The sequence below is a fragment of the Acanthopagrus latus genome, chromosome 13, assembly GCF_904848185.1.
Source record: "Acanthopagrus latus isolate v.2019 chromosome 13, fAcaLat1.1, whole genome shotgun sequence".
In the NCBI taxonomy this organism is placed as follows: Eukaryota; Metazoa; Chordata; class Actinopteri; order Spariformes; family Sparidae; genus Acanthopagrus; species Acanthopagrus latus.
Genome location: NC_051051.1, coordinates 18300824 through 18324628, shown reverse-complemented (window position 1 = coordinate 18324628; position 23805 = coordinate 18300824). Strand labels below are relative to the sequence as shown.

At 42.2% G+C, this 23805-nt stretch overlaps 1 protein-coding gene across 1 annotated transcript; it reads left to right on the top strand.

The window, feature by feature from the left end:
- The first annotated feature begins 5193 nt into the window (after nucleotides 1-5193).
- LOC119031590 (putative transcription factor ovo-like protein 3) lies at nucleotides 5194-15789 on the top strand. Its single transcript, XM_037120167.1, has 4 exons — nucleotides 5194-5284; nucleotides 7490-7707; nucleotides 9971-10160; nucleotides 15467-15789. Exons 1-4 carry the CDS (start codon nucleotides 5194-5196, stop codon nucleotides 15787-15789), a joined length of 822 nt encoding a protein of 273 aa, XP_036976062.1.
- Nucleotides 15790-23805: the final 8016 nt, after the last annotated feature.

Genomic DNA, 23805 nt, shown 5'->3' with positions numbered 1-23805 from the left:
GACCTACTAATATACTCTCCTGACCTAGCTACACACCAAGATCACGTCTCCCAGGTTCTCAAGAGACTATTAGACAATCAGTTGTATGTCAAAGCTGAAAAGAGTGTATTCCATGCCGATACTGTCTCCTTTCTGGGCTTCATTGTAGCCCCTGGAAGAGTACAGATGGACCCGGCTAAAGTGAGCGCTGTGGCAGAATGGCCCACTTGCGACAGCCGCAAAAAGGTTCAGCAATTCTTAGGATTTGCGAACTTTTACTGGCGGTTTGTCAGGGGCTTCAGGGCAATAGTGGCGCCTCTCCATGCTCTTACCTCCACCCAGGTTTCATTTCGCTGGTCTCCTGAGGCTGAAAAGGCATTCTGGGAGCTCAAGCAGCGATTCACCACGGCTCCCATCCTCACCTTGCCTGATCCCCAGCGTCAATTTGTGGTGGAGGTAGATGCATCCAAAGACAGGGTAGGAGCAGTTCTCTCCCAGCGATCAGAAAAGGACGGCAGGATGCATCCGTGCGCTTTCCTGTCAAGAAGGCTGTCCGAAGCAGAACGCAACTATGACGTTGGCAACCGAGAACTTCTAGTGGTAAAATTAGCATTGGAAGAATGGAGGCATTGGTTGGAGGGGGCCGAACAACCACTCATTGTCTGGACCTGTCATAAGAATCTTGAATTTATCAGAAAGGCCAAACAGCTGAACTCTCGCCAATCCAGGTGGGCTCTGGTTTTTTTTATTGCTTTTCTTTTACTTTGTCTTACAGGCTGGGATCCCGAAACGTCAAACCAGATGTCCTATCGCGACTATTTGATCCTGAGCCGAAGACCAAGCAAACTGAGACTATCCTTCCACTGAATCGTGTGGTTGGAGTGGTTACTTGGCCTATAGAAAAAGAGGTTAAGCAAGCTAATGGTGGAGCCCCCTCACCCAGTGGCTGTCCCGACAACTGTCTGTTCATTCCCGCTGAGTTACGGCCACAGGTGATTCATCGGGCCCACACCTCACTGCTTTCCTGCCATCTGGGAGTCAAAATTTACCATGTATGTGATCTCCCAGAGGTTCTGGTGGCCCACCATGGAATCAGAGGTCCGGGAGTACATCGAGGCTTGTTCGGTCTGCGCACGCAACAAGACGTCTTCTCAGGCTCACACAGGATTGCTTCAACCACTTCCCATCCCTTCCAGCCCCTGGTCGGACATTTCCATAGACTTCATCACAGGGCTCCCGGTCTCACAAGGAAATACCACAGTACTTACTGTGATCAACAGCCCCAGTTTGTGTCCAGGTTCTGGAAGGAATTCTGCAGACTCATCGGAGCTACAGCCAGCCTGACATCGGGTTACCATCCTGAAGCTAACGGCCAGACCGGACACCTCAATCAACAACTGGAAACCGGCCTCCGATGTGTGGTGCACCAGAATCCCTCGACATGGAGCAAACACCTGGTCTGGGTTGAGTATGCTCACAATTCATTACCCACCTCTGCTACTGGTCTATCTCCATTTCATTGTGCCCTAGGTTATCAACCCCCATTGTTCCCAGACAATGAAATGGTAGTGTCGGTTCCCTCTGCCTATGCCATGGTTCGACGCTGCCGACGCATCTGGGCTGCCGCTCGACAGGTGCTGATCCATCAGGGAGATCGAGTTAAGAAAATGGCAGATCGAAAAAGACGCCCTGCCCCTAATTACCAGCAAGGCCAGAGGGTATGGCTTTCAGCTAAAGACTTAAACCTCAAAGTCCCATCCAAGAAGTTGGCACCTCGGTTCGTGGGCCCCTTCCCCATCAAAAAGATTGTGGATCCTGCTGCAGTTCGACTACGTCTGCCCCGGTCCCTATGAGTTCATCCGACATTTCACGTGAGTCAAGTTAAGCCGGCCAAAGAAAGCGAGATGTTTTCCCCCTTGTGGAGTGCTTTTTGTTGTATTTTCATAGTTCTCAGTGTAGCAATTTTCATAGCCTGAATTTAGACCTCTTCGGAGTGATCCCTGTGCTTTTGGTTGGATAATTGTCTTAGTTTTTTCCTAATGTTTTTGCATTCTGAGTCATACCATTGTTCTTGCTTTCCATTTTTTGGGTTTAGTTTTAGGAAGGGCAAGTTAGATTGTTGTGCCACATAATGGAAGATATTGTTGATGTAAGTTGCAGCTACGTTTGCTCCTTCTTTACTGTGTGGATATATATGGGCCAGGAATCTCCTGATATTCAGGTAAGCTGTTTTGCTCCCACCTGTAGTGAGTTGTTATGTTACTAGGATTGGGGGGATTGGGGCAAGGCTTGTGTTCTTTTTAAGCATATATTGATCTGGTTATGGTCTGAAAAGGTGGTTTGTTGCTTAACTGTGAATTCTCTAAAACAGAAAGGGTCTAAATCTGTTATTGCTGTGCTACTGCCAAGAGAAGAGCTGTAGGTGTAATGGCCAAAAGAGTCCCCTCTTATCTGACCATTAACTGTGTACAGACTGAGGGATCAGAAGAGCTGCAGTAGTTCTTTCCCATGTTTGTTTGTCATTTTGTCATAATTATTCCTCGGGGGAAGAGTTAGACAGGTGTTAGTTTTGTTATTCATGTATTTGTCTCCTTTTGTGTTGGTAGTGTCTGATTCTTCTGCTGTGCATGCATTCATATCACCCACAAGTAAGATATTTCCTTGTGTTTGGAAATGGTTGATGTCTCCTTCTAGAGCATCCTTAAAGTAGGGAGATTCAGCTGGAGGGATGTAGATCGCACATAGAAAGATGTTTTGGGTATTGGTGGTCAGTAGTTTTTTTTTTTTTAACTTAACTTATATATAATTTTCACCTTCTCTAATAAGTTCAATGTGATGTGTGTATTCAGCTTTAAACCAAATAAATCTTCCCCCTGTGTTCCTTCCCACTAACTCACCTCATTTTTGAAAGGCTCAGTTGTTTACAAGCATAGATTGGGTGAAGATCACCACTTTGTGAAGCACACGATTGTACAAAGGATGGTACTATGTGTACAGGAAGACTTCTTGAAAGTGTTGATAAATACAGTTTACAAATTATTGCATTCTGTTTTTATTTGTGTTTGACACAGCATCCCAACTTTGTGGAAATCATGATCATAACCAGCTCATCTGTCCAAGTGACTTGAGCTTTGATCACTAAAATCTACAATCACTTAATCTGTGAGTCAAAGTAGATAATTGATGCTAAATTTTAAGAAATTCTCTTAAACATGAAGTGTATCAAGTGTTAAAGTCTTGATTTAACTGGTATTCTCCTACTCTGCAGTTACTAAAGAAGAGTAGCAACTAACCAGCACACACACACAAACATAGCATCATAGCAAATCAGCATTTACCAAGACAAACAGTGGTGACAGTCCAGTCACCAGAGAGTGACGAGCAGCATGGCAGTGTCACATCGCGGTGAGGGATGTCCTGTCTTGGGTTTTTGTCTTGTGAATTTCATGTTTTATTTTGAAAGTAACTCTCCTCTCGTTTCAGGTCACTTGCCCTTCCACTTGTGTCCCTGGTCTGACGTCATCCCTAATCCTTGATTGTTTTCGCCTGTGTTCCCCTCCCCCATATGTATAAAGTCTTTGTCTTCCCCTGTTTGCTTGCCAAAGTATTTCGTCCTCTGTCGTGTACTGAAGCCCTGTTTCTCAGGCTTGCTGTTGCTCTAAGTTAAGTATTGCCAAGTTTTATTTTCTGTAATTGAACCTCTTGAGATGAGTGATTTTGAGTTTATAACGTTTTCTGGTTAGAGTTTGATTTTTTTCAGTATAGTTGTTTTATAGCCTTTTGTTTTCCTCCACATGGAGCACCTTTTTGTTGTACCTTTTGTGTTATAGAAAGTAGAAAGTTTCATAGCCTGAGTGCTGACCTCTTCGGAGTGATTTTGTTTTCAGTTAAATTTTTAGATTTCAACCGTAGTTTAGGTTACTCCTTCAGGAGCGCTTTTCTTTGTGTTTTATGTCTTGTTTGTCCTCCACAGTGTTTCATAGTCATTTGATTTATCATTCAAGCTGAAGAGTTGCAATTTCAGTCAATAAAACCTGACATTACTTCTACCATTCTGCATCTGAGTCCTCTCTCTTTTGTCCGAGCCTGACAGGCAGTGCAGTAGTTTGGGCTGTTGCCTCACAGCAAGAGGGTTTGAGACCAGGCGGCTTGGCCTTTTTGTGTCAAATTTGCCCAATGCACCGTGCCTTTGTCTGTTTTCACTGGGTACTCTGTCTTCCTCCCACAGCCCAAAGTCATGCTAATGTAGTGAATGGGTCACTCTCTTCCCAATAGGGGTGAATTTGAGTGTGGACAGTTTGTTTCTTTGTGCCAACTTCTGACTTGTCCCCAATCTACCCTGCCATTCACCAAATGTCAGCTGGGATCAGCTCCAGCCTCCTGTGACCCTGCAAGAATAAGCAGTTTCGCAGAATGAATGACCACCTGAGGAACCTCTCATCTTGGGAAAATGTTATGTGAGATTTCTGTCATCTGATCATTTACTGAAAAGACATGATTTCAGTATATACAGTTCTGCTGTCCATGGTCATCTATGCCGTGTTAAAGTGGTAAAACTCAAGTCACTGGACAACAAAATTGTCCACAATGAAATTGGGTAGGAATCAATTAATGTGTCAGTTTTTGTCCAGGACAAAGTAAGGTGAAGCTACCTATTTACCATATAATTTTCATGCTGCAGCACACAGGCTGGTGCTTTGCATACAGTTAGAGCTCCGAAAGGCAAGAACACACAGTACACTCGACAGTCTTACTAACTCACCTTTCTACCCATAAACGCACAGTATCAGGAGATTTGTTGTTGAAATTACCATTTAATTATCCTCTACCGTTATTATCCCACTGACAACCACTGAACCACCTGAAGAGATAAGTGTGCATTCTGACGTGTATTTATGCTACTGTACATGTTAATGAAGGTTCTTGGTCATCCAGGTCATTGAAATTCTAAATGTTGTATTGTAGGCAACTGGATGTATTTCAGTTTCTTGAAGAGGTTAAATCTCTCATCCAAGAGGCTTCTTAAATTTTAACTTACTGGAGCAGAGTTGCAGTCTTTTAAACTCTATGTGGGAGTGTCCTTAGAGAATCAATACTCAGAGTCCGAAGCCCCATTCACACTGCCGTTTGGATGCGGGGATCCTGTGCCAATTCTTCATCCCAGCATCTGTGTGAGTTTCTCAGAAGCGGTGAGGGATCAAATTTCGCTCCGGCATGGATCCGCTTCTGGAGGTAGTATTAGGGGGGATGCGGGGATCCTGTGCCAATTCTTCATCCCAGCATCTGTGTGAGTTTCTCAGAAGCGGTGAGGGATCAAATTTCGCTCCGGCATGGATCCGCTTCTGGAGGTAGTATTAGAGTATTAGTTCGCATTATTGACGAACCAAACCACTGTGAATGGATAAGCCGGCTGCGCATATCAAGGGCATATTGGTCTGATAGTCTGATAACTGCACAGGTCCGTCACTCATCTAAATAAAGAGAAATGTCCCATAAAGCAATGTTACATGATAAAATAAAAGTAACATAGTAACTTTAACTGTCTTTGGCAACTTATGAGGAAAAAAAAATGCAGTTATATGTAAAAAGTGTCTGTCTGCTTGTCTGTCTTCCTGTCTGTCCTACCGACTCTTCATCTCATTTCTGCCCAAAGGACAGCGTCTGTCACCGGCAAATAACTTTAACTCACCAAGTATTTGTATTGGAAATAAATCTCTGCGATGGTTAGCCCTCCAGACCGAGACTTAAGTGAACTTTCCCCCAGAAACGGCCTCCCTCCCCCACATATGCCAGACTGATGATTTAATTACATAATTTAGAGTGACAAACATAACGTCACTTTCCAGGATGTTTCGTGGGTCAGGATCTCGATCACTACACATTATAACAGCATCCATATGATTATAAACTATCCGATAGGAGGACCCCTAGGAAACCTTGAAAGCACACATGGACCGTCACGCCTCTTTAGGAACTGCAGCGCTGGCTTTCTGTGTGAATTACACAGCGGTGCATCTTGAAGGCAAAGATGCTCGGCTCTGTATGAATGACCAACAGTGGAGAATTGGCTAACAGCCGGCTGCAGCGATAATCTGGCCTCTCTATGTGCAAGGGCCTTGAGCTTCAAAGGTCATTAAGGTGACCCACAAGTGGCCCTAATGACTCGGAAACTTACACGTGTCCTTAACAAGGACACTGTGCGGACATTACATAGTTTAAAAGTCTGCAACTGTCCTACAGTTAGTTAAAATTGAAGAAGGTGACAGGTGAAACGTCTTCAAGAAACTGTGTAGTTGCAGATGGTACAGCACTTAGAAATACTACTGTGCAGTTTCCTGATGTTCTTGAAGTGACCTCTATTGCTATTTGCATGATGGGGTTTAGACTCATCTGCATCTGTATGCTGAATCCAGTGAAATCATATGCACACAGTTCATTTTCCTCTTCAGCATACATGCCAACAGTGTACTGACACTGCAGTGACAATAAGACATGGTTGTGCGGTATACCTTGGAAAAATGGGGAAAAAAAGGTCTTTAGGAAAAAATAATGCTATATCAACAAGTAATCTATTGGCAAAAATGCTGTAAATTTGACAAATTAGGTTTTTATTTTTCCATCCATCCATCCATTCCTATGTTGCCTTTTTCTGTTCAGGGTTGTAGAGGCTGCTTTCAGTCCTAGTCTGCAGTAGACGAGGGACAGGGGCTTTTTAGAAGCTCTGTAATCCCACCAAACAATTGCAACAGAAAGAAGCCAGAAAAAAGAGAAAGACTTGATTTACCTAGCAGTTAAGGCTGTGGCTCCTCTGTGCTTGCTCCTGTTACTCAGACCGTGCCCTCTGTCTGGGGCTGGGGCTTGGTAGGGGAAAATATTTGCATACCAAGGGCCACTTGAATGCGGAGCTCCCCGGATTCTCACTACCTGACATGCAAAACCAGTGTTGACCAGTTAAAATGATGCACACGCACAGTCAGCACAGGTGTAGTCCAGTCAAAACACACCCCCACCCTTTCCTACAACCTACCAGTCTTCTCAGTGAATGAGCTGTGATTTTGCTGGGATATTTTACTTGTAGGTTGTTAAGGGACGAGGATTGGTTGGAAGTGAAGGTGATATCAAGGTTTTCCTTAACAGAGCAAAAACTTAAGGCAGTGGAAATCAAGAACAAGTATCAGAGGTTGAGGGTCAGTTAAAAAAAGACAAAAAAATAAGGAAGAATAAGTTTGTGAGAACTCTAAAGGATGCCGAGGTCTTTTCTTGTGAAAAAGAAACGACGGACATGTAGAGCATGGCAATGGAAAGAGGCAGAACAACTTCAGTGGAAACAAGATGTTATAGTAGGTAAGCATCTTTAAATGTATTTTCATTCATTTTGTCTAAAGTAAGCAGTGACATATACAATTGCTTTTATGCCTGTTAAGCTGTATGTAGTTATTGTATGTGGTAATTTATTTGACCTGGTTAATGATTATGAAGTAAAAATTTGTCCTCTTTTATCATTTTATAGCGAGTGAAAATGCAAGAAAGCATGACAGCCAGCAGACTGCCAATGTGCCTCTACCAGTAGCCAACTTACAATGTGGGACAACAGTAGGAATTAGAGTGCCCACACCTTTGTTGGGGTCAGGAGGACCAGGGGATGAAGCCAGGCCGGACTGGTCAACACTGATGCTCAGGGGTTCCTTCTACCCTCCCAGTACATTGGCTATTGTAAGCAGAGCGAAGGTAAGGTTGTTTCATGTCAAGTATAGTGTCAGTCCTATTAGATGAACAAATAGCATTAGCCAGTGATTGCTGTTAATAGAGCTGCTGACAACTAGGGAAAGATCAAGTAACAGATAGCTAATGCGATGAAATTGGCTGAAGTGGGGAATGTTAAGTCTCTGTAAATTAAAGAGTATGGTCTAGACCTGCTCCAATTGAAAAGTGTCATGAGATAACGTTTGTTTTGAATTGGCGCTATATAAATAAAATTGACTTGACTTGACATGGTAGCACCATCTTAATATGTTAGACTGTGCCATTTACAGCAACAAAGAAAACAGACATTAAGACAACAGGCAGTGAGCACGGTAGAAGCCACAGTAGCAAAGGTAATGGAGAGACAGCTACCAATAGTTTTTATGTGTAGGTGACTCATCAGCAATGATGTAAAGGAAGAAAAGGTGTAGCACGAGGGGAGGGTAATAAGAAATAATGTGGTAAGGGTAAGTACCCTTATAAAATGTAATAATCCACAATTTGTATTAAATTCGGCAATACCTAGAAATATGTTCTAAAAACAGTGTTACATCCTAATTAATAAGATTTAACAAGCTAATTTCATATCAAATTAGAAAGATATTTAAAATAATACATACATTTATATCCTCATTATAAACCATACACATAAATTCCTAAACTGTAATTATAAACAGAATATATTGCATTATTAGAGCAAAAATGTACTACACTCAGACACGACTTTTCTGAATTGTTCTATAATTACAAACCAAATAGGAGCTCCACATTGACTATAATATGATTTCACAAGATCATGCTATAACAAATCAAATTCAAGTCCATGTCAGATGGAGGGGGATGTCTGTTGAAGAGTCAGTTGGGAGTATCTGTAACAGCCTGTAAAGACACTTTTTGACACTTTCAGTTAGCCTTGTCTGTTACCACCAACTCCAAAAGTGGCCTGTGCCAGGCTTCCACAAGGTTCACTGAAGATTGTTTCAGGGCAATATGTTATGTTTGTGTATGTATGAGACATAAGTCAGTCTCTACTTGGGCATTTTGCTGCTATAGATTTTGTAATGATACGATTTTCTGATTCCTTTTGCTCTCTGTGCTGCACCTATGTGAATCTCTGCAGACAAGACATGAGGAACAGATAGAGTTTTGTGTTCACTAATTATTACCAAATCATTAGAGCAACCTCATAACTATTCAACTGATCATTGATGGCAAATTAGAAATTAAAGGGCATGTTATTGGTATATACTTAATAGAAGATTATTTTTATATATCATTATAAAGAGACATTAGGTCTTTGTATCTTGTCAATATCTTTATACAACATTGAATCTATGGAACATGAAGTATTTTTTTTCAAAGTCCGTTTAAAACATACACACACATTTTCAAGTCTAAACAATTCCAGCTCCTATAAAATTACCTCCTGCAGACAGGATATTCTCTATGATGTTTTTCTGACACTATAAACATTTATCAGGCTGGGAATTGATATCCAGTTCTTATGGGTATCAGCTCATGTAGGCATCAAAGGAAATTAAAGTTTGGATCATCTTGCCAAAACTGGACTGACTGCAGATCAAGTAGAGCTGCCAATATCAATAAGCAGGGTAGAAACTAAAGCTTTCATATGGAGCAAAATTAAGATGCAGTGGCAGAGGCTACAGGATAGGGATAATTATGGAAAGCATCTGTATCAGATCTAGCAACAAATCAGAGAGGGAAGATCTCTGGGCAGATTTAGCAAGGGAGAGTGTCTGATGAGCAGATTTAGAATAGGAAAGCGAATAAATAATTCACCTAAAAAAGAAAAACTTTGAAAACAGCTTGGGAAAGTTGGTTTAAAGCATGTGTTTTCACCTATCTTCAAAACACTGGACAGTTAATGGCAATAATGCTTCACCTGGTTGCAAGTCACCATTAAAAGAGGAAAAAGAAAGAAAGAAAGAAGAAGAAGAAGAAGAAGCTTTTTACAAGGTTTCTCCCTTCTAATGGCAGAAGTGGAAAATGAGAGTTGATTTAGGAAAACTCCTCAAAAGGTACATTTAGGGCTTTCAACAGTCACTTTTGTGACACAGGCTGCACAGGCTGATTTCTAACTGCAGAGCCTAATGATCAAATATGATTTAATATGAATACTGGAGTTCCATGGAATGCTTGGCACTTTTTTACTGTGAAAACCCAGATGCTGATCAGTGATGTCATATTGTCATGTTATTTAACCAGGTTTGTATCTCTCCCATACTAGCCCCGACTCCGTACTTCCCCCTGCCCAGGCGACTTTGTGTGCTCTGTGTGCCACAAGATATTCCCTCTACAGCGTATGTTGACTCGCCACCTAAAGTGCCACAGCCTGGTAAAGAGACATCCTTGTCGATTCTGTGGAAAAGGTTTCAATGATACCTTTGACCTGAAGAGGCATATGCGAACACACACAGGTCAGCAACTCTTTCTCTCTGTCTCTCTCTCTCTCTCTCTCTCTCTCTCTCTCTCTCTCTCACACACACACACACACTCATGCAAGTATAAACTGGTTTAAAAATGTGCATTCAAAATATTACTGAAGTAAAAGTACAGACATTTTAGCAGCAAGTCGTACTTAAAATAAAAGTGCTCATTAAGAGAAATGATTTTTGTCTGACTTCAGTTATTACAGTTTATTGATTACTGAGTAGTATGCCAGTGTGAACGGATAAGCGACACGGAGCGTGGGTGTGCCGTGTCGGTCAACGGTCAGTTAACTACACAGGTCCCTCACTCAACTTAATACAGAGAAATGTCCCACAAAGCAACCTTACATGACCAAACAAAAGTAACACAGTAACTGTAACTATCTTTGGCAGCTTATATAAGAAAAAAAATGCAGCAGATATAGGCATCCGTCCTCCCGTCTATTCTCCCACCTGTCCTACTGACTCTTCGTCACATTTCTGCCCAAAAAAACAGCATCTGTCATTGGCAACTCACCGAGTGTTTATAATGAAAATAAATCACTGCCATGGTCAGCCCTCCGGACCAAGACGTCAGTGAACTTTCCCCCAGAAAGTGGCCTCCATCCCCATGAGTGAGAGAGTTAGATTGACAGGGGGGATGCTGGGAAATACCTTGAATACAGGAGAAATCAGGTGTTTTGAAGAGCCCCAGTGCCAGCTTTCTGTGTGAATTCACGGCGGTTCGTCTTTAAGGCACAGATGCTTCACTCTGTGTGAATCACCATTGGTGGAGGATTGGCGAACTGCTGCTGCAGCTTTTATGTGTCTTTTCCTGTGTGAATGGGGCTAATGACTCTGATGGACACACCAGAGCGACACATCATCATGTCAGAGAGGACGACAGTCAAAGTCATAAACTGGGACATCTGTATAGTTTTATCCAGGAACGTGCAAGTATTCACCATTGAAAGTATATATGTTTACAATATGCTGAAGACAGTCAAGCTCTGTTCCATAAAAAAAAACATCTAATCATGTTGCTCATGACTGCAATTCATGATGACCTTCATATTTGAATAAATCTAGTGATTTCAAGAATCAAACAGTGGTTATTAGTGATGTGTGATTCATGAACGAATTGTTCAAAACTCAAGATCCTTTTTACTGACTCAGGAGTTACAAGTATTGTCTCCATTAACTTGTTCACTGACTCACCAATGCTACCGCCAGTTAACTGCAAAGAGGAGACATACCACACAAAAGCTGTGGTCATCCACCACTCGAACGTATAAGCACTGACCTTAACCATGGCTACTTGTGTCGGAAAAGTGATGTAATTGCCTTCTCTTGAGCAAAGCATCTTTGAATCTGGAGGTCTTCAGATTCTTTAGGTCTTCCAGTCAGCTCTCCCATCACGGCTCTAGTTCTCCAGGTAGTGGCTCATCCCATCCAATACTCTTTTGGCACATTTCTTGTTGTATTGTCCTTCCCAGTAGGATGAAGGAAGCCAGGAAGCCTAAAGTGTCCAACAGAGACAACAGTCAAGATGATTCCCCGTCACGTTGCTGGTATCTCATCCAGGACGACCCTAAACAAGAAACTGTCACTGTTCACACTCCACATTCCTCCCAAAACAGTCTGGACTGGGCGTCCATCATGACTGATATCGATATCCTGCGCTCCACTGGCTCGTCCACTGACAGGAATTGACTCCAAGACTTCTCTATTGTAAGAGATGAACTTGTGGAGGTGCAATCTCCCTTTTGCACACACACTGATGAGGCCATCATCAATGTAAAAAGCTTTTCCTGATAAAGTTTGCAGCTGCAGGATACTCCTTTTTCATTCTGGTTCGCAAGATACTTCATTCCTTAAATTGCGCAGCCATGAGATGATGCTGCACCAAAATGATGGACAAAAACCACAGGAAACATAAATAATCTCTTAAAGTTCAAACATAAATAAATCCTCTCATCTTATATGAAATCTGTGGAACATTTTCTCTATGTCAAAGGTCACTGCAATTGGATGTTTGCAGAATCTACAGAGCACTCCTGTCAGCCCATTTGTGCGATCAGGTCCAGTCAGTAGCCCTTTTTGGATAGAAAAGGTGGCACATTTGCTCTAAGGGTAAGGGTGGCAATGTGCCACCCTCTCTTTCTAAAATGGAGATGTAATATTCCTCCTTTTCCAAAAGGAAGCATAAAAAAAAAAATTGATATGAGGCAGGCATAAACATGTGACGTGTGTGAAGCACGAAGTTGGGTGGTGAACAGTAACAAGGCATTTGTGTTCAAAATAAGAGCTTTACATTGTACCCCGTTGGAGTTCAGAGCTGGGTTCTTAGCGGGGGGCTTTTAATTTGAAAGTAGTGACTGTTCGTAGCTTGCCGCTACAACAACAAGCGGACACAACCAAACAGCTACAGAGACCGAGGAGATGCTAGCATCTCCTGGATCTCAGCGGCTTTCCAGTTGCTCATCTTGACATCCGCAAATGAAGTGATGGACTGACTGCTGTGATCAGCTGTTTCCTGGTTTTAAAACTCCCCAGCTGTGGGTCGCACAACAGTGCATGTCATCGACACCTCCAGCCATCTCACGCAATAGCCAGCAAATTGACGCCTCAAATTTAGATAGCAATGGAGGTGGAAATAAGTGTAACCTCAGAGGCGGACCAAAACAGACCGCCAATTTGCCACCCTTTGTCTAAATCCGTGGAACTAGCCACAAAAAGGACGGCCAAATTGGCGGCTTGCTGCCCAGTATAAATTTTTCACTTTATCTGTTGGTGCTTTTGACATGAAAAACCAGCCCTTTATCTTTCTACTTACTGTATTTACTGTGTTATGCACCAAAACACGACTTACTGTACAAACACAAGTAGTTTATCAGAAAAAAAGCAAAAGTAAGGTTCTACTTAAGATATCTGCCACTGGGCCTCATGCCACATGGCTCAAACAAAGAGAAGGCCTGTAAAGGAAATCAAAACCTAACTACAAGTGGCCTTATCAACCTGAGGAATCAAGAACAAAGGAACTGAACCAATGCCCAAAAGGTGTGAAGAACTGTGACTCAAAGTATGACACACCCCCAAAAATTTGACCCGTTCCCTATTGGCCTGGAAACCATGCCAGGATTACCATGACATCACTCACTTGCTTGTCGCATTCCCAGAAAGTAAGGTGATGATATGTGAAGACTGCTGTTTAGGGTGTACTTTGAGAAACGTTTTCCACTTCGCTTGGCCTAGGCTTCAGTTCTTTCCTCACTGGACAAGACAGTTTTTGTTTTACTTTCGTTTTTGTTGGAATATTCTTTATTATTGTTTTGGATCCATAGAGGAACACTGCACAACCTAGTCGTTCCTCACTGCCTGCAGAAGGAAGAAATAATCTTCAGAAGGAGACGGAACCACCAAGGTCAGTCCTTCCATCTGGTCAATCCTGCTGTGTGATAACAGAATGCCCTCATCAGCTGTTAGGACACTACAGCTGATTCCATGCTTGCATCCAAAACGAGTTGGAGTTTCGAGTCGGACACACGCTAGTAGCAACGAGCGACCCAAGTACGAGGCTACTGTTTGGGCAGAAACAGATGCCCAAGGAATTATTTTACAAAGATCAAAAACACAGGTTTGTTCCACTCAACAGGCAAGACACATGGTTCTCAGTTACAAAAATACTTTTATTATTTTATTAATGAAATATATAAGTTCTCACAAAAGTACGATTCACACCAAATGAGTAAAAGGACGCCTAATCAGGGGCTGAGGCCTACTTGTGGGGAAAGGAGCTAGTGAAGGGGAAGGGGACTCAACAAAGTTAAATGAAAGAAAAAGGGGTTCACACTGACATGTGTGGCAGTCACACACTGATATCAATAATGTCCAAGGGCGCACAACACAGAAGAAGAAGGAACACCACCACCCACCTCACCAATACCACCACCAGCCTGCAGCCACTTGGGGGGGGAAAAAGGAAGTTACAATAGAAATAAATATCCCAAAATGTACAATATACAAAATAAAGCAAGGAACAATTCACAAAATAAGCTAAACACAGTTGCCTAAGCAAAACAATTTACTTAATCCAAACAGAAGTAAAGAAAACAAAACAAATAATACAAAAATAACGGATTAACTTTTCACAATCATTTAGTTAAAATGACAAAAGTAACCAGGTTAAAAGTGCAATGTCAGCAGTGCTCCACGCAAGCCGACTGCAGCAAAATTCCGGAAGACAGCAGCGCCACCAAGCAGCACAAAGCCAAGGGAAAAGGCAGCAATGAATCAGTCACTGCCAGAGACAAAGCCCGACGAATCGGGGACAACATCATACATAAAAGCAATAGCAGAGACCAAGCAGCCGCAGTGACAAAGCAGCAGGAGAGACAAAGTTGTGCATAAATGTGGTAGAGACAAAACAGCTGCAGCGACAAAGCAGCAGCAGAGACAAAACAGCAGCAGTCCCAATCAGCTGGTGGTGGAGTCACGTGATAGGCTACCTGTGGATTTTGGCCAGCTGATGAGAGTTCCCTGTTTTTAGAGTCAAACCTGCACAAGCAGAGGGAGGGAGAGAAAGACCCACACAGCAGCAGACATCCACCATCCGAGAGAACCAGGCATCAAATGGAGCACAAAGTATGGAAGCCCGGACCCGGAAGAGACGCGTCATTGAGAGGAGGGAGGAGGAAGAGGAGGAGGGCCATACTTATGTACTGCCGCCCTAGTGGTCAGCTGTGCACAATTAACTGCAGCAAGACAGCCTTATTTCTATGCTGTTACACATGCTTTTGTTGTGCTTATGTTTTGTGTGAAGGTACTGCCGAGTCCCACGTATGGTTGACTGTACTGTGTTGCACTGTATGCTAATGGTGTTATCACGCTTGCTAGGAGCTCATTCATGCTGATTCACTCTGTGGATTGAGATGGTCAGTGCTCAGATTTACGCCTTCCCTCTTATCTTATTATTAATATTTTAATAATATTGACAATTTGATTAATTTTAGGCTTTGAGACTAAAGGTATATAATTTGATTATTGATCCCTAATTTCAGGGTGGTGCCCCATGTTCATTAATGAATCATTGTAACCTACATTTCATTGATTAACTATTAATACTAATATTATATAATACTAATCAGTCAAAGGACTAAGAGGTGAAATAGGTCAGAGACACTTAGTCTGCTAACATAGATAGATCGAAGGCCTCCTTATGAGGTTTACACAAACATAAGCCACTTATACCACTCTGAATGTAAATTGGAATCCATAGAAAGGTTAAAGACCTCTTTTGTCTCTACCTGCTGCAGGAATCCGCCCCTACAAGTGTGAGCTGTGTGAGAAAGCCTTCACACAGCGTTGCTCTCTGGAGTCCCATATGAGGAAGATTCATGGTGTCCACCAACAGTATGCTTACCGTCAGAGACGCTCCAAGATCTTTGTGTGTGAGGACTGTGGTTACACCTCAAGTCGCCCTGATGAGTACTTCCTTCATGTGAGACAGTGTCATCCCGGCAGTCCCGTACTACGCAGGTACTACCGGCGCCAGGCCAATGAGAACAGCAGCCTTGTAACAGTAGACTGTAAACTCAACCCCTATTTGCAGTACTCATCCCCTGCATATTACATGTAGGGCTCCTTCAATCTCTGAACCACATTATATAATAGCTGCTCTATGAGCAATTCATAAATGGATATAACCTTTGTTAGTTTTAATAAAGTATTCAATGTGTAACATTTGGGCCATGCATGCACCTTGTCTGTGGTCTTTATCAGTTTTTGCTTTAAATGATTTTGTAACTTGTTCACTTTTCATGTTTCATATCACTGTTTGGATGTTTTCTTTTTTATAGACTTGTTTACCGATATCAAAATGTATCCTAAATGTTGTGTTGTGTTATTTCATATGCATTTTTGCCAAATTCAAGATTTTTGTTTTTATACAATGTACCACTCATACATATGTATGTTTGGAGTCATGTGTTGCATTGGCCTGGCCATCAGGATACATTTTGGGTTTGTTGTCTTGTCCTGTCTCAGGGATAGGGGATAGTCAGATGATGAGACCGAGTCTTGGATGGATGGGTCACATACATAATGTAACTTAAGTTGTGTACATAATGTTAGTTACATCACATACAAGTTAACTTATTTAAACCCAAATACCACATGATTTTCTAGACACGTAGGTAAGGTTTTGTTTTAGGTTAACTAAACTGCAACCATACAACAAGGGTCTGGTACACCTGTCTCTGGTGGAGCTGCAATGGTCATGGTTTGGGAACAATGATATGTATATACATTTTGTTTCGTTGTCTTTCCGCTTATCCGTGAGGGTCGCGGGATGTTGCTGTTTCCCCTTAAGGGGCTGTGGGGCTTACTGGGGCCAAATCCAATTCACTCAATGGGCATAGGCCAGGATGAGTTGCCAGCTCATCGCAGGACCCGTACTGATGGCAGTGGCTGCCACACAAGGTGCCATCTGCACATCAGGAGCAACAGTATCGTGCTCAAGGATACTTCAACATGTAGCTCAGCTCTGCCCAGCGGGGCCCGGATTTGACCTGACTTGTGACCTTCTGATCACCAGTCCACCAGCTCTACCCACTGAGCTACAGCCGTATATACATATTGTAACTTAATTTGTGTACATATTGTTAGTTACATTACATACAAGTTAACTTATTTCAACCCAAACCATGATACTTTCTAGACTAGTAGGTAAGGTTTTGTTTTAGGTTAACTAAACTGCAACCAAACAACAAGGTTCTGGTATGCCTGTCTGTGCTGGAGCTGCAACAGTCATGTTTTGGGAACATTGATATGTACCATTCTGGCAGTCCATTCACTCAGTTAACTTTGACAATAATAAATGTTCACCGGCTCGTCTCTAATTGTGTCTGTCTGCTGTTTGGTACAGTGTACAGTGAGATCAAGTACAGAACTTTTAACTCTGGTTGACATAATGCACATGTGTATGTTCACTGTTTGGGTGTTATTAGGGCCCGAGCAGGGAACCTGCAAGGACCCTATTGTTTTTGAAGCGATTCTTTATTTTTAGGGCCCGAGCAGGGAACCCCTGCGAGGACCCTATTGTATTTGAAGGGATTCCTTATTTTTAGGGCCCGAGCAGGGAACCCCTGCGAGGACCCTATTGTATTTGAAGGGATTCTTTATTTTTAGGGCCCGAGCAGGGAAACTGCGAGGACCCTATTGTATCTGAAGGAATTCTTTATTTTTTTATTAGGGCCCGAGCAGGGAACCTGCGAGGACCCTATTGTATTTGAAGGGATTCTTTTTTAGGGCCCGAGCAGGGAACCCCTGCGAGGACCCTATTGTATTTCAAGGGATTCTTTACTTTTTTTTTTTTAGGGCCCGAGCAGGGAACCCCTGCGAGGACCCTATTGTATCTGAAGGAATTCTTTCTTTCTTTCTTTATTTATTTATTTATTTATTTATTTTTTTCTTCGGACGAAATGATTGCATTTTTGACTACCTGAACATACCCCAAAACTCACCAAACTTGGAATATAAGTCCCAGTGGGCGAAAAATTTTATAATCTATTTTCCTCCTGAATTTCCACCACTAGGTGGCGCTGCTATTAAGCACAGCGCGTTTTGGCTAATAACTCCCATAAACTTTGTCGCACATTCAAAAACCTTATATCCACGCGTTCAGTGAAGTGGGCTGAGTCTTGTGGTATAGGCCACGCATTTCCGCCTACCGTTTTTTTTCGCTACGTTGCAAAATGTCGAAAACCTACTTTTTCGAACTCCTCCCAGGCGATTTCACCGATTTGCACGAAACTTGGCACACAGCATCTGTGGACCCTCCTGACAAAAAGTTATTAAAAGAATTTTGATAGGCCAAACAATACTCACGTTATTAAATAACAACTTCCTGCAGATTTCCTGCCAAACAGGAAGTGTTGGATATCTCCACAACGGTGTGTCCAAATGACATGGAACTTAAGATTATGCTTTGACATGACTTAATGAGCATGTGTCCAAAAGTCTAGGCGATGACCAAAAGGTGGCGCTCTTTAAATTCATATAGTTTATATCTCCACATCGCTTGGGCGGATTGACACCAAACTTGGTATAGTCATTGCCACTTCCCCCTTGAGGATATCTGACAAAGGACTTATCAATCGGCCACTAGGTGGCGCTCTGGTGCCAGTTTAATTTTATATTTGGCCCTGTGCCCACACCATAACACTTATGGAAATGAAATTCATAGAGCTGGTATAGACTGGCCCCTGCAACTTACACACCAAAAATGACCAGCAGGTGGCGCTATTTTTCACTTGAAGAGTTTTTGACCCATAACTCACACATAATGTGTCAAACATTGATAAACCTTATATCTCCATGTTCCCTGCATCCAGCTGAATTGTTTGGTGTAGGCCACGCCCACTTTCGAGCTAACTTTCAGTTCGCAAAATTGCGACAAATGCAAAACCTACTTTTTCGAACTTGTCCCGGGCAATTTAACCTGTGGACCCTCCTAACAAAAAGTTATTAAAAGAATTTTGATAGGCCAAACAATACTCAAGTTATTAAATTACAACTTCCTGCAGATTTCCTCCCAAACAGGAAGTGTTAAATATCTCCACAATGGTGCGTCCAAATGACATGAAACCTAAGATAATACTTTGACATGAGTTCCTGAGGATGTTTGCAAAAGTGTAGGCTATGACCACAAGGTGGCGCTCTTTAAATTCAAATAGTTTATATCTCCACATCGGTTGGGCACATTGACACGAAACTTGGTATAATCATTGCCAGTCCCGTCTTGACGATATCTGACAAAGGACTTATCAATAGGCCACTAGGTGGCGCTCTGGTGCCAGTTTAATTTTATATTTGGCCCTGTGCCCACACCATAACACTTGTGGAAATGAAATTCATAGGCTTGGTATAGACTAGCCCCTGCAACTTACACACCAAAAATGACCAGCAGGTGGCGCTATTTTTTTTGTGAAAGCGTTTTTGGCCCATAACTCACACATAATGTGTCACACATTGTTAAACCTTATATCTACTTATTCCCTGCATTCAGCTGAATTATTTGTTTTAGGACACGCCCACTTTTGAGCTAACTTTTTGTTCGCAAAATTGGGACAAATGCAAAACCTACTTTTTCGAACTCCTCCTAGGCAATTTGACCAATTTGCACTAAATTTTGCGTGAAGCATCTATGGACCCTCCCGACAAAAAGTTATTAAAAGAATTTTGACAGTCCATAAAACAGCCAAAATATAAAACAACAAATTCCTGCAAATTGTCTAGAAAGCAGACAGTCATGTACATCTTAACAAAATACTTTCTGATTATCATGTAAATGTTGAAAATTGTGTGCAATGGACTGATGAGGCTTTGTGTAAAATTTGGTGCAGATCAGCCAATAGGTGGCGATTTGGTCGAAGTCTAATTAGTTTGAATGGAAAGTAAATGGGAAAATCTTAAAATCCTCTTCAAAACTCATTGCCTTTCAACCTCTTGTTGTGCTTCTTGCTTTGAGCTACAGATACTATTCCACATTTTAAAGAGTCAGAAGACCTTGAACTATTGGGCATGCGTTCAGTTTCTAACAATCTTTAACGGTTTTCACATCATCACAGTTTTAGTTTCAAGGATTTTTTAGGCTATCTTGTGATTTTATAATGGGTGTGTATTGTGTGAGCTAGAGTGCCTGACATCATCGCTACAGTGTAGAGCAGCTGGAAGAACTGGAGAAAAAATTCTCTTCAGCTACTGGACGATGATACTTTCAGCTTCTTCCCGAAACTATTTCTTTGCATTATGCCTCATGTGGACATTTTCGTCAGCCAGCTCCAGAAGCGGACCATCAACTCAGTCTTTGTCTGGGGAATCATGCATGTACATTACTTAATACCAGCGGGAGCAGGCCACCAAATTATAAAGAAACAGCTTCTTCAAGGCGTTGCATGCGGAAGCCCTGACGGCAGCATGCCCCGAGATGCGTGGACTGCGAGGGCCCGTCCAACGCTGCTCGCAGCTTTATTAGGGCCCGAGCAGGGAACCCCTGCGAGGACCCTATTGTATTTGAAGGGATTCTTTTTTAGGGCCCGAGCAGGGAACCCCTGCGAGGACCCTATTGTATTTGAAGGAATTCTTTATTTTTTTTTATTTTTTTCTTCGGACGAAATGATCGCATTTTTGACTGCCTGAACATACCCAAAAACTCACCAAACTTGGAATATAAGTCACACCTGGCAAAATTTTTTATATTATATTGTCGTCCTGAATTTCCACCGCTAGGTGGCGCTGTTATTAAGCACAGCGCGTTTTGGCTAATAACTCCCACATACTTTGTCGCACATTCAAAAACCTTACATCCACGTGTTCAGTGAATTGGGCTGAGTCTCATGGCATAGGCCCCGCCCATTTCTGCCTACTTTTTTTTTTCGCTACGTCGCAAAATGTCGAAAACATACTCTTTCGAACTTGTCCCAGGCAATTTCACCGATCTGCACGAAACTTGGCACACAGGATCTGTGGACTCTCATGACAAAAAGTTATTAAAAGAATTTTGATAGACCAAACAATACTCAAGTTATTAAATAACAACTTCCTGCGAATTTCCTGCCAAACAGGAAGTGTTGGATATCTCCACAATGGTGTGTCCAAATGACATGAAACTTGAGATAGTACTTTGACACGAGTCCCTGAGGATGTGTCCAAAAGTTTAGGCGATGACCACAAGGTGGCGCTCTTTAAATTCTAATAGTTTATATCTCCACATCGGTTGGGCGGATTGACACCAAACTTGGTATAGTCATTGCCACTGCCCTCTTGAGTATATCTTAGAAAGGACTTATGAATCGGCCACTAGGTGGCGCTCTGGTGCCAGTTTAATTTTATTTTTGGCCTTGTGACCACACCATAACACTTATGGGAATGAAATTCATAGAGGTGGTATAGACTGGCCCCTGCAACTTATACACCAAAAATGACCAGCAGGCGGCGCTATTTTCCACTTGAAGAGTTTTTGGCCCATAACTCACACATAATGTGTCACACATTGATAAACCTTATATCTCCATGTTCCATGCATCCAGCTGAATTATTTGGTGTAGGCCACGCCCACTTTCGAGCTAACTTTCAGTTCGCAAAATTGAGACAAATGTAAAACCTACTTTTTCGAACTCGTCCCAGGCGATTTCACCGATTTGCACGAAACTTGGCACACAGCATCTGTGGACCCTTCTGACAAAAAGTTATTAAAAGAATTTTGATAGGCCAAACAATACTCAAGTTATAAAATAACAACTTCCTGCAGATTTCCTGCCAAACAGGAAGTGTTGGATATCTCCACAACGGTGTGTCCAAATGACATGAAACTTAAGTTTATACTTCTACATGACTAAATGAGCATGTGTCCAAAAGTCTAGGCGATGACCACAAGGTGGCGCTCTTCAAATTCTAATAGTTTATATCTCCACATCGGTTGGGTGGATTGACACCAAACTTGGTATAGTCATTCCCACTGCCCTCTTGAGTATATCTGAGAAAGGACTTATCAATCGGCCACTAGGTGGCGCTCTGGTGCCAGTTTAATTTTATTTTTGGCCTTGTGACCACACCATAACACTTATGGGAATGAAATTCATAGAGGTGGTATAGACTGGCCCCTGCAACTTACACACCAAAAATGACCAGCAGGTGGCGCTATTTTCCACTTGAAGAGTTTTTGGCCCATAACTCGCACATAATGTGTCACACATTGATAAACCTTATATCTCCATGTTCCCTGCATCCAGCTGAATTATTTGGTGTAGGCCAAGCCCACTTTCGAATTAACTTTCAGTTCGCAAAATTGCGACAAATGGAAAACCTACTTTTTCGAACTCCTCCTAGGCAATTTGACCAATTTGCACTAAATTTTGCGTGAAGCATCTATGGACCCTCCCGACAAAAAGTTATTAAAAGAATTTTGACAGTCCATAAAACAGCCAAAATATGAAACAACAAATTCCTGCAAATTGTCTAGAAAGCAGACAATCATGTACATCTTAACAAAATACTTTCTGATTATCATGTAAATGTTGAAAATTGTGTGCAATGGACTGATTAGGCTTTGTGTAAAATTTGATGCAGATCGGCCAATAGGTGGCGATTTGGTCGCAGTCTGATTAGTTTGAATGGAAAGTAAATGGGAAAATCTTAAAATCCTATTCAAAACTCATCGCCTTTCAACCTCTTGTTGTGCTTCTTGCTTTGAGCTACAGATACTATTCCACATTTTAAAGAGTCAGAAGACCTTGAACTATTGGGCATGTATTCAGTTTCTAACATTCTTTAACGGTGTTCAAATCATCACAGTTTTAGTTTCAAGGATTTTTTAGGCTATCTTGTGATTTTATAATGGGTGTGTATTGCGTGAGCTAGAGTGCCTGACATCATCGCTACAGTGTAGAGCAGCTGGAAGAACTGGAGAAAAAATTCACTTCAGCTACTGGACGCTGATACTTTCAGCTTCTTCCCGAAACTATTTCTTTGCATTATGCCTCATGTGGACATTTTCGTCAACCAGCTCCAGAAGCGGACCATCAACTCAGTCTTTGTCTGGGGAATCATGCAGCAGTACACGCTCTTTTTTCTGTCTTCAGCGTGCATTACTTAATGCCAGCGGGAGCAGGCCACCAAATTATAAAGAAACGGCTTCTTCGAGGCGTTGCGTGCGGAAGCCCTGACGGCAGCATTCCCCGAGGTGCGTGGACTGCGAGGGCCCGACCAACGCTGCTCGCAGCTTTAATTTTTAGGGCCCGAGCCCGAGCAGGGAACCCCTGCGAGGACCCTATTGTATTTCAAGGGATTCTTTTTTTTTTTTTTATTTCATTTTTTTTTTATTTTTTTTTTTCTTCGGACGAAATGATTGCATTTTTGACTACCTGAACATACCCCAAAACTCACCAAACTTGGAATATAAGTCCCACCCGGCGAAAAATTTTATAATCTATTGTCGTCCTGAATTTCCACCACTAGGTGGCGCTGTTATTAAGCACAGCGCGTTTTGGCTAATAACTCCCATATACTTTGTCGCACATTCAAAAACCTTATATCCACACGTTCACTGAAGTGGGCTGAGTCTCGTGGTATAGGCCACGCCCATTTCCGCCTCCGATTTTTTTCGCTACGTTGCAAAATGTCGAAAACCTACTTTTTCGAACTCCTCCCAGGCGATTTCACCGATTTGCACGAAACTTGGCACACAGCATCTGTGGACCCTCCTGACAAAAAGTTATTAAAAGAATTTTGATAGGCCAAACAATACTCACGTTATTAAATAACAACTTCCTGCAGATTTCCTGCCAAAGAGGAAGTGTTGAATATCTCCACAACGGAGTGTCCAAATGACATGGAACTTAAGATTATACTTTGACATGACGTAATGAGCGTGTGTCCAAAAGTCTAGGTGATGACCACAAGGTGGCGCTCTTTAAATTCATATAGTTTATATCTCCACATCGCTTGGGCGGATTGACACCAAACTTGGTATAGTCATTGCCACTTCCCCCTTGAGGATATCTGACAAAGGACTTATCAATCGGGCCACTAGGTGTCGCTCTGGTGCCAGTTTAATTTTAGATTTGGCCCTGTGCCCACACCATAACACTTATGG